Source organism: Agelaius tricolor, unplaced genomic scaffold (genome assembly GCF_023055355.1).
Source record: "Agelaius tricolor isolate 1412-34295 unplaced genomic scaffold, bAgeTri1.0.p SCAF_19, whole genome shotgun sequence".
NCBI lineage: Eukaryota > Metazoa > Chordata > Aves > Passeriformes > Icteridae > Agelaius > Agelaius tricolor.
In genome coordinates, this window is record NW_027269279.1 from 880,526 (window position 1) to 895,302 (window position 14,777).

Genomic DNA, 14,777 nt, shown 5'->3' on the forward strand with positions numbered 1-14,777 from the left:
CCCTGGGTGCTGAAATCCCTGCGGGCAGACGCTGCACAGGACATCGGGGCTCGCTGGGTGTGTGCCCTGTGGCACCGGGCTCTGCCCTCCCAGGAGCCCCAGCCCGGATTGGAGCCCCAGCCCAGGATGGAGCCCCAGCCTGGATTGGAGCCCCAGCCCGGATTGGAGCCCCAGCCCGGCTGTCCCGGGCACTTCCCAGCACAAACCAGCCCAGGATGGAGCGCAGACCCCGCAGCGCCGGGCCGGGCTCGCTGTTTCTCACCGCCTTTATCTCGTGTCATTTTCCACTGCAGATGATTCCGGCCTGAGGGCGAGTGGGCAGGCGGGAGCTGCGGCCGGGAGTGCCTCAGTCCTGCCTCGCTGTCCCCTGGTGTCCCCCTGGTCACCCTCTCCAGCGCCACATCCAGCGCATTCTGTCCCTTCAGCTCCTCAGCGGGAGGAAAAACTATTAAAAAATATTGCAGGCAGAGGACAACATACCTGTCATGAATTTCCAGAAATATTCTGAAAAAAGTTTCATTGAAAAAAAAAAAAAAGAACAAAAATAAAGTCCCCTAGAAAGACTTGGGGCTTCACCAGTTTAGGACTCAAAATAATTTTGGAACGGAAAACACTTGCACGAGGCTTTCCCTGGTCTCTGCTGAAATGACTCGGGCTGGTTTTGCAGCGGTGCCTCGGCTGCCCCTGCGTTCCCCGAGGGCACCCCCGGGGCAGCAGGTGGGAGGACACGGTGTCCCCGGTGCCCTGGGATGTCCCCGGTGCCCTGAGGTGTCCCCGGTGCCCTGAGGGGGTCCCCGGTGCCCTGGGATGTCCCCGGTGCCCTGAGGTGTCCCCGGTGCCCTGAGGTGTCCCCGGTGCCCTGAGGGTGTCCCCGGTGCCCTGGGGTGTCCCCGGTGCCCTGGGGTGTCCCCGGTGCCCGGGGGTGTCCCCGGTGCCCCAGGGTGTCCCCGGTGCCTTGGGATGTCCTCGGTGCCCTGAGGGTGTCCCCGGTGCCCGGGGATGTCCCCGATGCCCTGGGATGTCCCCGGTGCCCTGAGGGTGTCCCCGGTGCCCGGGGATGTCCCCGGGGGTGCCAGGGTCCTGCCGCAGTGCTGGCACCGCCCGGCCCGGCGCAGGGATGGGGAGCGGTGGGGATTTTCTGCAGCAAACCCCAGCCGGGTGTTTTACTCCGCGAGCCGCGAGGTTTATTTATCCCTCCCTCACTCTTGCTCATCTGTGTTTGTCAGCCAGATCGTACCGGTTGCCATCTGCAGGAAGCTGTAAATTGTTCTCTGGCTTTTCCCTCTCGGCTGCGGCTCCTGCAGCTCCTTCCTGCTCCTCGTGGAGCCGGGATCCGCAGCAGCGGGACGGGCAGTGCCTGAGCTCGGCCGGAGGTGCGGTGCTACAGGGGCACAGAGCCCCCAGGAGCTTTGGGGGTTTTCCCGTCACGGTGTCCGTGGGGATTTCCTTGGCAATCGGGCCGTGCCCGCCCCCTGGCTGTGCCCGGCCCGGGGATGCTGAGCCGTGCCCGGGCTGTGCCGTGCCTGGGCTGTGCCTTGCCTGGGCTGTGCCCAGGTTGTGCCGTGCCCGGGTTGTGCCATGCCCGGGTTGTTCCGTGCCTGGGCTGTGCCGTGCCCGGGCTGTGCTGTGCCCAGGCTGTGCCGTGCCCGGGTTGTGCCGTGCCCAGGTTGTGCCCAGGCTGTGCCGTGCCCCGGCTGTGCCATGCCCAGGCTGTGCCGTGCCCGGGCTGTGCCCAGGCTGTGCCGTGCCCGGGCTGTGCCGTGCCCAGATTGTGCCGTGCCCAGGCTGTGCCATGCCCAGATTGTGCCGTGCTCGGGCTGTGCCATGCCCAGGCTGTGCCGTGCCCGGGTTGTGCCGTGCCCGGGCTGTGCCGTGCCCGGGCTGTGCCGTTCCCAGATTGTGCCGTGCCCAGGCTGTGCCGTGCCCGGGCTGTGCCATGCCCGGGCTGTGCCGTTCCCAGATTGTGCCGTGCCCAGGCTGTGCCGTGCCCAGGCTGTGCCGTGCCCAGGTTGTGCCGTGCCCAGGTTGTGCCCAGGCTGTGCCGTGCCCGGGCTGTGCCGTGCCCAGGTTGTGCCGTGCCCAGGTTGTGCCCAGGCTGTGCCGTGCCCGGGTTGTGCCGTGCCCAGGTTGTGCCCAGGCTGTGCGGTGCCTGGGTTGTGCCGTGCCTGGGTTGTGCCGTGCCCAGGCTGTGCCGTGCCCGGGTTGTGCCGTGCCCAGGTTGTGTCCAGGCTGTGCGGTGCCTGGGTTGTGCCGTGCCCGGGTTGTGCCGTGCCCAGGCTGTGCCGTGCCCGGGTTGTGCCGTGCCCGGGCTGTGCTGTGCCCAAGCTGTGCCGTTCCCAGGCTGTGCCATGCCCAGGTTGTGCCATGCCTATTGTGCCCTGTCATTCGGGGGTGCGCTGGCACTGACACACGTCAGGCGGCCCGGAGCCCACCCCATTGCCAGCTCTCGCTCTCTATTCCTTCTCTCAGTGTCCCCATGAAAGCGCAGCTGCTCCTGCACCCCAGGACAGCCCCTGAGATGTCACCCGGGCTCCCCGGGCGTCCCCCCTGCTCCAGAAACGAGGACGGTGAATTCTCCACAATCCCAAATTTTCCTGGCTCGCGTCCATCGGGTCCTGCGAGCTCCTTTATTAAGGAACATTTGGATGCTAAGGGCCATCCTGCTTTCCCCCCACCCCACCCCGTTCATTCCAGATGGAATTTCCTCCCCTGAAAGGACTCGCCGGACTGGCAGCAGGTGCTCCAATGTAATTAAATCCCGCTGCTCTTTCCGCTGGAATGGGAGCGCTCCAGGGGAATTCCCTGCCCGTGGGCACCCCCAGTCCCTGGGATCCCCCAGCCGCGGGACCCCCGCCCGTGCCCGGGCTGGCCCCGGGCAGCCGCGCTCCCTCCGCTCCGCCCGGCTCGGGATGTCACCGTTCCCATGGCAACGGGAGTTCTGCAAAGAAAACCAAAACCCAACCAAAACAAGGAGGAAAGGAGCTGAGGGAAGAGCTCGGGATGGGAGGGGGGCTGGGAGAAGAGCAGCCCTGGGGGTTCAGTCCCCAGAGGCGCCCCCGCCCACAGGGACATCCCGGGGATGCTCGGGGGGCGCGAAGCACGGCGGGGACCCAGCGCGGAGCCCCCGGCCACGCACCGGCCCCGGCGGGAGGGACCCGGCCCGGGAGCCGCCAGACCGGCAGCACCGCCACGGCTGGGGCAGGGGACAAAGGGACAAGGGGACAAGGGGACAAGGGGACAAGGGGACAAAAAGGGACAAGGGGACAAGGGGACAAAAAGGGACAAGGGGGCAAGGGGACAAAAAGGGACAAGGGGACAAGGGGACAGCCACCTCCCTGGCACCGCTCCGGAGCCCATAGCAGGATGAGAGGCCCTGGCAGCTCAGCATCTCCTGCCAACCCCCCCGGGTCTCCTTCGGGCCGAGCCGTGCCAGGCCGAGCCGTGCCAGGCCGAGCCGTGCCAGGCCGAGCTGCCAGAGCCTGCGGGCGCTGCCGGGCACGGCGGGGACCCGGAGCAGAGGCAGCCCCGAGGCGCCAGCGCCGCCTCCACCAGCAGCCCGAGGGTTCCTCCATCAGCCCCGCGTTCCCTGCTCAGTGTTGATCATTTTGATGGAGCATTTGTTTTAATTTCCCAAATGAGGAAGCAATCTTGTAAATATTGTGCCGTAATTAAAAAGGCTATTTATTGTGCGGCATTCTGGCTGCTGCCAGCGCGGAACACGAGCAGCGTTCCCGCCCCGAGCCCTCGCTCCCGCCGGCCCCAGGCAGCCCCAGCCCCGGGGTGACGCTGAGTGCCCGCACCTGCGGCCCCGCCGCTCGCTGGTGACAAACCGGGGGAGCTGCCACCTCCCAGAGCTGAGGAGCACAGCCGGGAGCGACAGCAGCGCCGGCTGCCGCTGAGGATGGCCGGTGTGACCCCGGACTGCCGCGCTCGCCGTATTTGCATGAGCACCAACGAGTTCTCGGAGGCTTTCCCTGCTGTGGTTTCTGTCTGTTATTTCTTCTCCACAAACATTCAAAGTGGCAAAAGCCGAAAAAAAAAAATAACACTTGCAAATAAACGCCTGTGCAAATCCATTCTAAAACCCCTTTAAAATGTAAATCCTGCGGCTCGAGCAGTGCTGGGCACAGGAAGCCTTCGGTGCTGGATGTCAGCAGGGAGGAGGGGGCTCTGCTCCCCCTGCGCTGCGGGCAATGGGGGACCCTGGGGTGCCCAGGGGACACCTCTGTGCCAGCCCCTGTCCAGGGAGCCCCAGGCGCGGCCGGTGCCAGGGAGAGGCAATGAAAGATCAGCGGAGTGAGGAGGATGGGGTGCAATGGAGAAAGCCCCTCTTCCCACATTTCCCTCGCTCTAGGGCCGTGCCCGCTCTGCCACAGGGAGCAGAGTGGCACCGACCGGCCGGGCCTGGCACGGGGCTGGCAGTGTCCCCACTGTCCCCAGGAAACACCGCCGAGCCTCTGGCAGGAAGCCCTGGAGCAAAACCCGGTGGGGAGGCTCCTCGGGGCTCTGTGCCCAGCCTGTGGGGCTGCTCCAGCCCGGGGCTTGGGCTGGGGAGCACGGCAGGGACAGTGCTGGGGACACTGCACCGGGACAGGGGGGTGGCACAGAGCTGGGGACACGGGGACAGAGCTGGGGACACGGGGCACTGCTGGGGACACGGGGACAGAGCTGGGGACACGGGGCAGTGCTGGGGACACGGGGCACTGCTGGGGGCACATGGGGCAGTGCTGTGGCACACGGGGCAGTGCTGGGCACACGGGGCAGCGCTGTGGGGTTTGCCATGGGATCCAGGGCCATGGCACAGCAGCGAGGGCGTGTCACGGTGCTGTGGCCATGGCACATCCCTGCGGAGGTGGCACGGTGCCCAGGGACGCTGCCCAGCCCCGGGCACGGCCGCAGCCCCGCGGGCACAGCCGGGCCAGGCGGGCAGGGGCCCATCCCCACATCCCCACATCCCCACATCCCCGCATCCCCACATCCCCACATCCCCACATCCCCACATCCCCACATCCCCACATCCCCACATCCCCGCATCCCCGCATCCCCACATCCCCACATCCCCGCATCCCCACATCCCCACATCCCCGCATCCCCACATCCCCACATCCCCGCATCCCCACATCCCCACATCCCCACATCCCCGCATCCCCACATGCCCATCCCGCCGGTGGCGCGGCTGCCGAAGCTTCCCCAGCGCTCCCTCCCCACTCCCACTCCTCCATCCCTCGCTCCCCGCTCCTACATGCAGCTGCCAGCTCACGCGCAGAGCTGGCTCCGCGCGTCATCGCCACCTCCGCTGTCCCCCGGGCGGGCCCACGCAGCCACCCAGCCCCGCCCGGCCCCGCCCGGGCCCGGAGCACCCCTGGGAGCCCCGGCACCGGGAGCTGCGGGGCTGGCACGGCTCCAGGCGGGAGCTGGGGGTGCGCTCTGCAGCCACTGCGGCTCTGCCTGGTGGGCAACGGGAGCTCAAGGAGTAATTCGGCTCTTCTTTGCAGGCTGTGATTTCTGCAGCTGCAGGAAACCTTTGGAGCTGAGCAACAGAGGAATTCCTAGATGCCCTTCTAATAGTGCCCATCCATCCTAACCCCCCCAGACACGCTCCTGGCACCCCTCCCTGGGCTGCATTGCTCAGGGCTGCTATTTGAGCGCCAGGCTTTGGGGGAACACGCTGCCAGAGCCTCCAATCCTGCCAAAGGGAGCGTTAGGAAGGGAAAACGCTGGAGCCGATCCCTTCCCAGGCTGTGGGTGAGGGCTGCCGAGCAGCAGGCGCAGGCAGGAGCTGGCTGTTCTTCTGCAGCACCCTGATTGCTCTCCCTGTGTTCCCAAAGTGCTGGCAGCGGGCACAGCTGGTGGCACCTGGGCCAGCATGTGCCTGCTGTCTGTGCAGCCTCTGGCGCCTCTCCCAAGCGCCCTGAGCTCATCCCAGCTTCCCCCCGCGCAGGGCTGAGTGCTGGTGCCTCTCCAGCCCCTCAGCTCAGCAATGGCCATGCTGTGGCTGCCCCTGGCAGCAGGAACCTGCACCCACCTATTCCTGAGCACCATCCCCACCCTTTCCATCCCAACAGGCACCAGAACCTGGGAAACCCCGGGCAACATCCCAGCAGATCCATGTGCTGATAAAAACACGGTGCAGACCCATGTCCAGGCCTGATGCAAATTTAATTGAATGGGAATGAGATGTATTTTATGTCCTTAAAGCACATTAAGTGCTTGGAAGTTAATTGGTATTTAATTAGCATAAATCAAGCACTTTAATAATACTCAAGGAAAAACAACGTGGTGTTACAGATGCTTTATCAAAAGTCACCCTGACAAATGAAAGAGCAATGTGCCCAGCACACCAGCACACGAGGCTGTGCACGGGCTGTCCCCCTGCTGTCCCTGCTGTCCCCTGCACCCAGGCACTGCAGGCGGTGGCGCCGCTGCCCTGGAGGAACCTGCTGAGCCCCTGGCCTGCACCTCCGGGGAGAGGTGCCTTGAAACCGGGGTGCAGCAGGGAGATGGGGGGTGAGATGGATCTGGGGTGCAGGAGGGAGCCGGGCTGCAGGATGGATTTGGGGTGCAGGGGCTCCAGGGTCCCAGCAGCTCCCGCAGTGCAGGATGGATTTGAGGGTGCAGGATGGATTTGGGGTGCAGGATGGATTTGGGGTGCAGGATGGATTTGAGGGTGCAGGGTGAAGGGTGCAGGATTTGGGGTGCAGGGCTCCGGAATGCAGCCGCGGTGCAGGATGGATTTGAGGGTGCAGGATGGATTTGAGGCTGCAGGGTGCAGGATTTGGGGTGCAGGGTGTAGGATTTGGGGTGCAGGGCTCCGGAATGCAGCCGCGGTGCAGCAGGCTGCCCGGTGCAGAGCAGCCGCAGCCAAGCGCGTTTCCTGCCGCCCGAGCATCCTCTCGAAAGGGGAAGGGGGGAGCCCGTCACGCCGGGGGCCCCAGCCCCGCTCCCACCGAGCGCTGTGCCCGAGCAGGGGCGGGGACGCGCTGGGGTCCCCCCAGCACCCCACGGGCTCCCCACGGGCTCCCTTCGGGAGGAAGCAGCGATTCTGCTCCGTGTTTGGTTCGGCATTTTGGTGGCGTTGCCATGACGACCGTCCCGGTGACATCTCCGTGCTATTTGTCTCCTTCTGGGGGCTGCACCATTTTCCTCCCTGAATGAGCAGCTCCGGGTTCCCGCTCACCTGGAGCCTCCCGGGGCTCTGGGCTCCTGCCCAGCCCAGCCGGGGATGCTCCGTTCCCGGCCCTCCCTCACTGCTGCATCTCCGCAGCGCTGTCCTTCTCTAAAAACACATCTCTGTGCGTGCCTGTGCCCTGCGAGGGTCACCTCCCGGCACGGCAGAGCAGAAAACGAGCTGAAAATAGAGAGGTGACATTGGCAGCGCCCTGCCAGCCCCACGGGGACAGCTGGGAACTGCCCTGGAACAGCGAGAGCCGCCAGCCAGAGCGGGAGGAGGCGTCTGCCCTAGCCGGGGATGCCCAGCCCCGCTGCTGCCGAGGGGAGCAGCCCGAGCCAAGCCTGGCTCCTGCCCGGCCCCTTCCCTTCCCTGCTCACAGCCCCGTCCCTGCCTGGCGCCCCGGGGCTGGGCAGCGTGGGCAGCCGGGGGCTGGGAAAGCAGCAGGCATCTCCCAGGTTGTCATTTCCCAAAATGGAGAGTGACTTAGCCCAGGGAACACGAGGGGTGTCTGGGGATGCTTGCGGTGACACCCGTGTGCCAGGGCAGCCCCCGGGCGGGGCACGGTCCCCATGAACCCCCCAGGGCAGCCCCTGGGTGGGGCACGGTCCCCACAAACCCCTCCAGGGCAGGGCTGCCCCCCTGGCACGGCAGGGCACGGCAGGGATGCCCACCCTGGCACAGGCCTGAGGGCCTCACCCCGTGTCCTCCTGGTGCCAGAGGGGCCAGAGATGGGAGTGTCCCCAAAGGCCCCTCGTGTCACCCTCTGGGGCAGGAACTGCTCGGCATCAGTGTGAGAGGGGCGGTGGTGCCCACCCAGGGGGCACAGGGCTCCTGTGGGTGCCCACCCAGCGGGCACAGGGCTCCTGTGGGTGCTCATCCAGCGGGCACAGGGCTCCTGTGGGTGCCTGGGCACGGCTCTGGGGGTCACACATGGCACAGGGGCAGTGCCTGGGGCAGCACAGAGCCCGGGGCTGTCAGAGGGTGCTCCCGGTGCCATGGCAGGGCTGGCAGAGCCCCGTTTCCATCCTCCCTCAGAAGCACGGGAACCATGGCTGGCCCAGGGGTGCCAGGGAGGTGCCCAGGGGGGCAGGATGAAGGGAAGGAGCAGGGGCAGGAGGTTCCACGCTGGCTGGGCTGGGCTGGGCTGCACCCACTGCCCATGGACCGGGCCCTGTGCCCGCTGTCACTTCAGGAGCAGGCGGGTGGCCTGGTCACCCAGCAGGAACCTTTGGGGAGGAAGAAGAGACAGAAATCCGGGGTCACATTTCTGCCATGGCAAGGCTACAACAGGAACACGGGGACAGCACCAGCCCGAGGCTGATTCACCACATGAGACACGGGTGAAGCAAAGGCTCGTGTGAACACAGGCTGGGCCTTTGCTCTCCCTGTCCTCATGGGAAGGAAAAGGGAAAGGAGCCCGCAGCCTTGGACACCCCTCTGGAAAAGCATCAGCTGGGAGCCCTGCCCGGTGGAGGGGGCAGCAGCCCAGGGGCAAAGGGAGGCTCAGGGTGGCAGTGCCAGTGCCATGCAGGTGCCACGTACCTCACCAGCCCCCCGACCAGGAGCGCGGCCAGCATGGGCCCTACCCAGTAGACCCAGTGGTAGTTCCAGCAGTTCGCCACCAGAGCTGGCCCGAAGGCTCGGGCTGGGTTCATGCAGGCTCCGGACACGCCGCCCCTGCAAGGGGAACGCGGTGGCTGCGCCATCCCAGCGGGACACGGAGCAGCAGCCTCCCCTCAGTGCTGGGATGGGGCAGGGGGTGGGCAGCAGAGTCCCCTCAGTGCTGGGCAATGGGGCTGTGGGGTGGGCAGCAGAGTCCCCTCAGTGCTGGGAGGGACAATGGGGTGGGCAGCAGCCTCCCCTCAGTGCTGGGCAATGGGACAATGGGGTGGGCAGCAGAGTCCCCTCAGTGCTGGGATGGGGCAATGGGGTGGGCAGCAGAGTCCCCTCATTGCTGGGATGGGGCAATGGGGCGGGCAGCAGAGTCCCCTCAGTGCTGGGATGGGACAATGGGGTGGGCAGCAGCGTCCCCCTCCCTCCCGGGACCCTTCCCGGGGCTCAGGTGGGCGCTGGGCTGGGGCCGGGGGGCGCAGGCTGTGCCCAGGAAGGCTGCGCGGCACTCAGGGCTCACACACGGGAGCGGGGCAGCAGCAATGGCAGCTTTAGGGTAAATATTTGCCGGGGGGTTTGTGTAAACGCGGCCCGGGGTGCTGCCGGAGCGGGTGGGCGCTGCCTGAAGCCAGCGCTCCATTAACATCGCTAATTGCGTGTGCTCGTTATCCCGGCACGGTGGCACCGGAGCGGGGCCGAGCCTGGCAGCGCTGCCAGCGGCCGCGGGGACACGAGGGACACAGGGCCCTGTTTGCTCAGGGCTTCCCAGGGCTAACACAGCCCGGCAGGCCGGGGTTCTGTTATCGCCCACGGCAGGGCTCGGGGCTGCGCTGGCTGCGGGGACACGTGCGGGACGAGCTGAGGCTGCTCCTGCTCCAGGCTGAGCCCGGGCTGCTCCTGCCCAGCCAAGCCCGACAGCTCTCCCAGACTGCCAGAGCGCCACTGGGCTCATCCCATGGACTTCCCGGTCAGGGGAGGGTCCCTGCTGAGGCAGGAGTCCTTGCTGTGCTGCAGGAGGGGAGGTCTGTCCCATCCCATTATCCCATCCCACTATCCCATCCTATCCCATCCCATCCCATCCCATCCCATCCCATCCCATCCCATTATCCCATCCCATCCCATTATCCCATCCCATCCCAGGTGCAGGAGGTCGGGGTGGGATTTGGGGTGCCCCTATGGAGGGTGCTCAGAGCTGTCCCCAGCCCCATCCTACACCCAGGGTCCCTCCTGAGCCCTGCCCGGTGCCAGCAGCCCCCGAGCGCTGGCCCTGGTGGCTCTGTGGGTCCCGGGGCACAGGGGCACAGGGGCACAGGGGCACAGGGGGACGGGGGGACAGGGGTACAGGGGTACAGGGCACAGGGGACAGGCGACAGGCGACAGGGGACAGGGTCTCACCCCGCCAGGATGCCGGCGGTGACGGTGAGGCCGGTGCAGAGCGGGGCCAGCGGGGTGCGGGTCCTGCCGTTGATGGCTCCCATGCAGACCACCAGGAGCAGGAAGGAGCTGAGCACGATCTCGGCCCCCAGCACAGCCGGGAGCTGCTCTCGGGCCGTGGGGCCGCCCAGGGCTCCGCCGCTGGCGTTGCCGAAGCGCTCGCTCGGTGCCACCGCCTGCGGGAGAGCCGGCGGTGCCCAGGCTGTGCCCAGGCTGTGCCCAGGCGGTGCCCGGGCTGTGCCCCGTGCCAACAGACGGGCTCGCTGCCTGCCGGGGCAGCGTGGGCGGCTTAAAGAGGAGCTAAACTGCGGGGGAAGAGGCAGCCCCGAGCGCCTGGCACGAACACACCCGACCGAGGAGGCTCCGGGCACCGCGGGGCACCGGGGGCACCGCTCCGGGCAGGGCAGAGCCCCGGCTGCCCGGGGATGTGTGGGGCCACGCCGTGCTGGGAACGGGCAGCACCGAACCCAAACGGACCCCAGGGCACAGGGCTGGGGGAGCAGGCACGGGAAAAGGGCTGGGGGAGAGCACGGGGAAAGGGCTGGGGGAACAGGCACGGGGAAAGGGCTGGGGGAGAGCACAGGGAAAGGGCTGGGTGTGAGCACGGGGAAAGGGCTGGGTGTGAGCACGGGGAAAGGGCTGGGTGTGAGCACGGGGAAAGGGCTGGGTGTGAGCACGGGGAAAGGGCTGGGTGTGAGCACGGGGAAAGGGCTGGGGGGGCACAGGGAAAGGGCTGGGTGTGAGCACAGGGAAAGGGCTGGGGGAGAGCACGGGGAAAGGGCTGGGGGAACAGGCACGGGGAAAGGGCTGGGAGGGCACAGGGAAAGGGCTGGGAGGGCACAGGGAAAGGGCTGGGTGTGAGCACGGGGAAAGGGCTGGGGGGGCACGGGGCTGTCCCAGCAGGGACAGTCCCCGTGGCCCAGGGACACCCCTGGCTCTGTACCTTTGCCAGGCCAGCTCCAATGACCCCTCCGCAGAGCTGGCACAGCCAGTAGGGGATGAGCAGGGAGACGTGCAGCCCCCCGAGCAGCCACACGGCCAGGGACACGGCGGGGTTGAAGTGGCCGCCGCTGCCGAGGGCAGAGAGAGGGAGAGAGAGGAGCATCAGCGAGGGCTCACCCAGCACGGGGCTCCCTCCCGGGTTCTTGCCACGGCCTGGAGCCATCGGTGCTTTCCCAGTCTGCAGGGGAGCAGGATCCAGCTGTTCCCTCTCTCTGCAAAGCAGCAGCAGCAGGCTGGGCACACAGCCCCTCCTGCAGCGCCACAGGGACAGCTTGAAGGACAGGATTTGGGGATGTGTCACTGTGAGCAGCTCTGCCAGGGCAGCCGTGGGCAGGGGGGCCTGGCAGAGCCACAGGAATGCAGGGCTGGGATGGCACCAGCCTGGCAGAGCTGCAGGAATGCAGGGATGGGGCTGGAACAGCCTGGCAGGACATCCCCCAGCAGAGCAGAGCTGCTGGGCCAGGCCCTCAGTACCAGACCCAAATCCTTCACCTCAAAAAGCACAAGCAAGTCAGACAGAGAGACCCTCTAATTAATAGTGATTACCATGAGACACGGGTTAATGAACAGGTTTCATAACTGATCAGCCTGATAATTGCTGGTGATGACTCAGAGAGTCTGGGAGCCATCAGCACATCTGAGTGCTCAGCTGGGAGGGAGCCCCAGGAGAGCAGGGAGCTGGGCTGTGCCAGGGCTGTGCCAGGGCTGGACAGGGCTCCCCTGCCACCACCAGGGCTGGGAGGGAGCCTGGGCTCAGGGGGGCACAAACCCACCTGGGGAGCAGCCTGGATGGGGAACCCGTCCTGGGCACGGCTCCTCTCCAGCCTCCCTGGGCTCAATCCTTCCATGGGAAATCCTTCCCTGGGCTCAATCCTTCCCTGGGCTCAATCCTTCCATGGGAAATCCTTCCCTGGGCTCAATCCTTCCCTGGCTCAATCCCTCCCTGGGCTCAATCCCTCCCTGGGCTCAATCCTTCCCTGGGCTCAATCCCTCCCTGGGCTCAATCCCTCCCTGGGCTCAATCCATCCATGGGAAATCCTTCCCTGGGCTCAATCCTTCCCTGGGCTCAATCCTTCCCAAGGCTCAATCCTTCCCTGGGCTCAATCCCTCCCTGGGCTCAATCCTTCCATGGGCTCAATCCCTCCCTGGGCTCAATCCTTCCCTGGGCTCAATCCTTCCCAAGGCTCAATCCTTCCCTGGGCTCAATCCTTCCCTGGGCTCAATCCCTCCCTGGGCTCAATCCCTCCCTGGGCTCAATCCCTCCCTGGGCTCAATCCCTCCCTGGGCTCAATCCTTCCATGGGAAATCCTTCCCAAGGCTCAATCCCTCCCTGGGCTCAATCCTTCCCAAGGCTCAATCCTTCCCTGGGCTCAATCCTTCCCTGGGCTCAATCCCTCCCTGGGCTCAATCCTTCCATGGGAAATCCTTCCCAAGGCTCAATCCTTCCCTGGGCTCAGTCCTTTCCCTGTAAGGGTGGGCAGGCCCTGGCACGGGCGCCCAGGATCCCTGGCAGTGCCCCAGGCCAGGCTGGACAGGGCTTGGAGCAGCCTGGGACAGTGGGAGTTGTCCCTGCCATGGCAGGGGTGGAATTTGGTGGATTTAAGGTCCTCTCTACTCCAAACCATTTTGGGATTCAGTGTGACCTGCAGCCCCTCACCTGACGCCCCCAGTGCTGCTGCCCTGTTTCACCATGCCAGGGTTTGTGCAGCAGGACCTGGCCCAGGCGCCATGGGTCAGGAGTTGCCCCTGCACAAACCCCCCCAGGGCTGTTCTCCCTCCTGCCTGCCCCTCCTGCACTGCTGAATTATCCCCCCATGGCTCTGGGCTCCAGGCCCAGCCACCCAGGACCGCCTGAGTCCCATCCCTGGGCTGTGTGCAGCTGACACAGGGAAGGGAATGAAACCCCCAGGGGCTCTTCCAGCATCTTCCTTGGGGATAAATCCATATCTCAGCTCCACACAACAGCTTTTCAATGAGCAGATTTGTCTAAATGCTGCTTTTGAGTAATTGAAATCCTTTTTTTTTTCACCTGAAAATACCCAGAGGAGGAGCACAGTTGGGTCAAAATGTTTTGCTCTGACATCCTTGTGAAAGGAATCATCTCAGCTTCACAGAGAATCACAAAATCATAGAATGCTTTGGGCTGCAAGGGCCCTTAAATATCTCCTAGCTCCAGCTCCCAGAGGAGAATGCTCCCATTCCAGCTTGACCATTTTTATGGAAAGGGGCTAAAAATGGAAACACTGCAACCCAAAGCCAGCCCCAAACCCACGGTGCTATGGGTGCCACCAAAGATGCCACCACCTCTGCCACCACCCCCAAAGGGCCACGCTGCCCACCAGGAGCTCTGAGGGCAGCGGGAGGGAGCCAGGGGCACCCCCTGCCCTGTGTCCCTTACCTGATGTCCCCAGCCCGTGTGCCAGGGGCACCCCTGCCCTGTGTCCCTTACCTGATGTCCCCCAGCCCATGTGCCCTGTGTCCCTTACCCGATGCCTCCCAGCCCGTGTGCCCTGTGTCCCTTCCCTGATGTCCCCAGCCCATGTGCCCTGTGTCCCTTACCCGATGTCCCCAGCCCATGTGCCAGGGGCACCCCCATGCCCTGTGTCCCTTACCTGATGTCCCCAGCCCGTGTGCCAGGGGCACCCCTGCCCTGTGTCCCTTACCTGATGTCCCCCAGCACAGCCACAGTGGCAGCCAGGGCCAGCCCGTGTGCCAGGGCAGGCTGCAGCCGGCCCGTGCCCCCTGGCTGGTCCAGCAGTGCCAGGCACCCCGTGAAGATGAAGAGGGCAGTGCCCAGCAGCTCGGCCAGGCAGGGCTGCACGTGGCGCTCGTAGCGGAGCGGCCGTGGGGCAGAGGGCTTGGCCTCGGTGTCCATCAGCTCCTGCAGCGGGCACTCGGCCCAGGAGGGCCCTCCACAGCTGGGGCACAGCTGGGGCACAGCTGGGCAGGCTGCAGCAGAGCCTGGGTGTGCAGGACCCTCAGCAGGGACCCACCCCAGGGCTCCCCCTGAGTCTGACAGGCAGCGCTGCACGGGAGGCTCTAAATACAGATTGGATTTGCATTGCTAAGGAAAAAAAAGGGGTCATAAAAGCTGCTGGGCCGGCCCCCAGGGATATCAAAGCTCGTTATCACTGCCAAGCCGTGGTTCAAGGCTTGGGGATTTTTCCCTGGTTGCTGGTGGTGGGGTGCTGTGCTGTGGTGTGAGGGGTTCTGCCAAGGGTCAGGATGTGGTTCCTGCCCTGCACACCTGGAGTGTGGCACCTGTGCTCAGCCCTGGGCCTCTGTGCCTGTAGGAGCCGCTGGGACCCAGCCTGGGACTCTCAGCCCACAGCCCCAGACTGGCTCAGGTGGGGAGGGAGCCCTGGGAAACTGGAGCTGAAGCTGAGAAACTGCTCAAGAGCTTTGAGCATCCTGTGCCACCCCCTCCATGGCAGGGACACCTCCCACTGTCCCCAGCCTTGGGGCACTGCCAGGGATGCAGGGGCAGCCCCAGCTGCCCTGGGCACCTGTGCCCACCCTGTGAGTGGAGACCATCAGTGAAAACTCCTGCAAACCTCAG

General features: G+C 65.6%; 1 protein-coding gene across 1 annotated transcript; it reads right to left on the bottom strand.

Annotated features, from left to right (window-relative positions):
* Window positions 1–7,895: 7,895 nt before the first annotated feature.
* AQP8 (aquaporin 8) lies at window positions 7,896–14,093 on the bottom strand. Its single transcript, XM_071444668.1, has 5 exons — window positions 13,882–14,093; window positions 11,160–11,286; window positions 10,178–10,392; window positions 8,714–8,848; window positions 7,896–8,397 (listed from the first exon to the last, which is right to left on the bottom strand). Exons 1-5 carry the CDS (start codon window positions 14,091–14,093, stop codon window positions 8,355–8,357), a joined length of 732 nt encoding a protein of 243 aa, XP_071300769.1. The 3' UTR covers window positions 7,896–8,354.
* Between the last annotated feature and the right edge of the window lie 684 nt (window positions 14,094–14,777).

Excerpts from the sequence above, each read along its gene's own strand:
- AQP8 (XM_071444668.1), bottom strand. The coding sequence starts at position 14,093 with ATGGACACCGAGGCCAAGCCCTCTGCCCCACGGCCGCTCCGCTACGAG. Across the intron at positions 11,287-13,881 it reads GCTGTGCTGGGGGACATCAG|CGGCGGCCACTTCAACCCCG; the intron begins GTAAGGGACACA and ends TGCCCTCGGCAG. Across the intron at positions 8,849-10,177 it reads ACCGCCGGCATCCTGGCGGG|GGGCGGCGTGTCCGGAGCCT; the intron begins GTGAGACCCTGT and ends TTCCCCTTGCAG.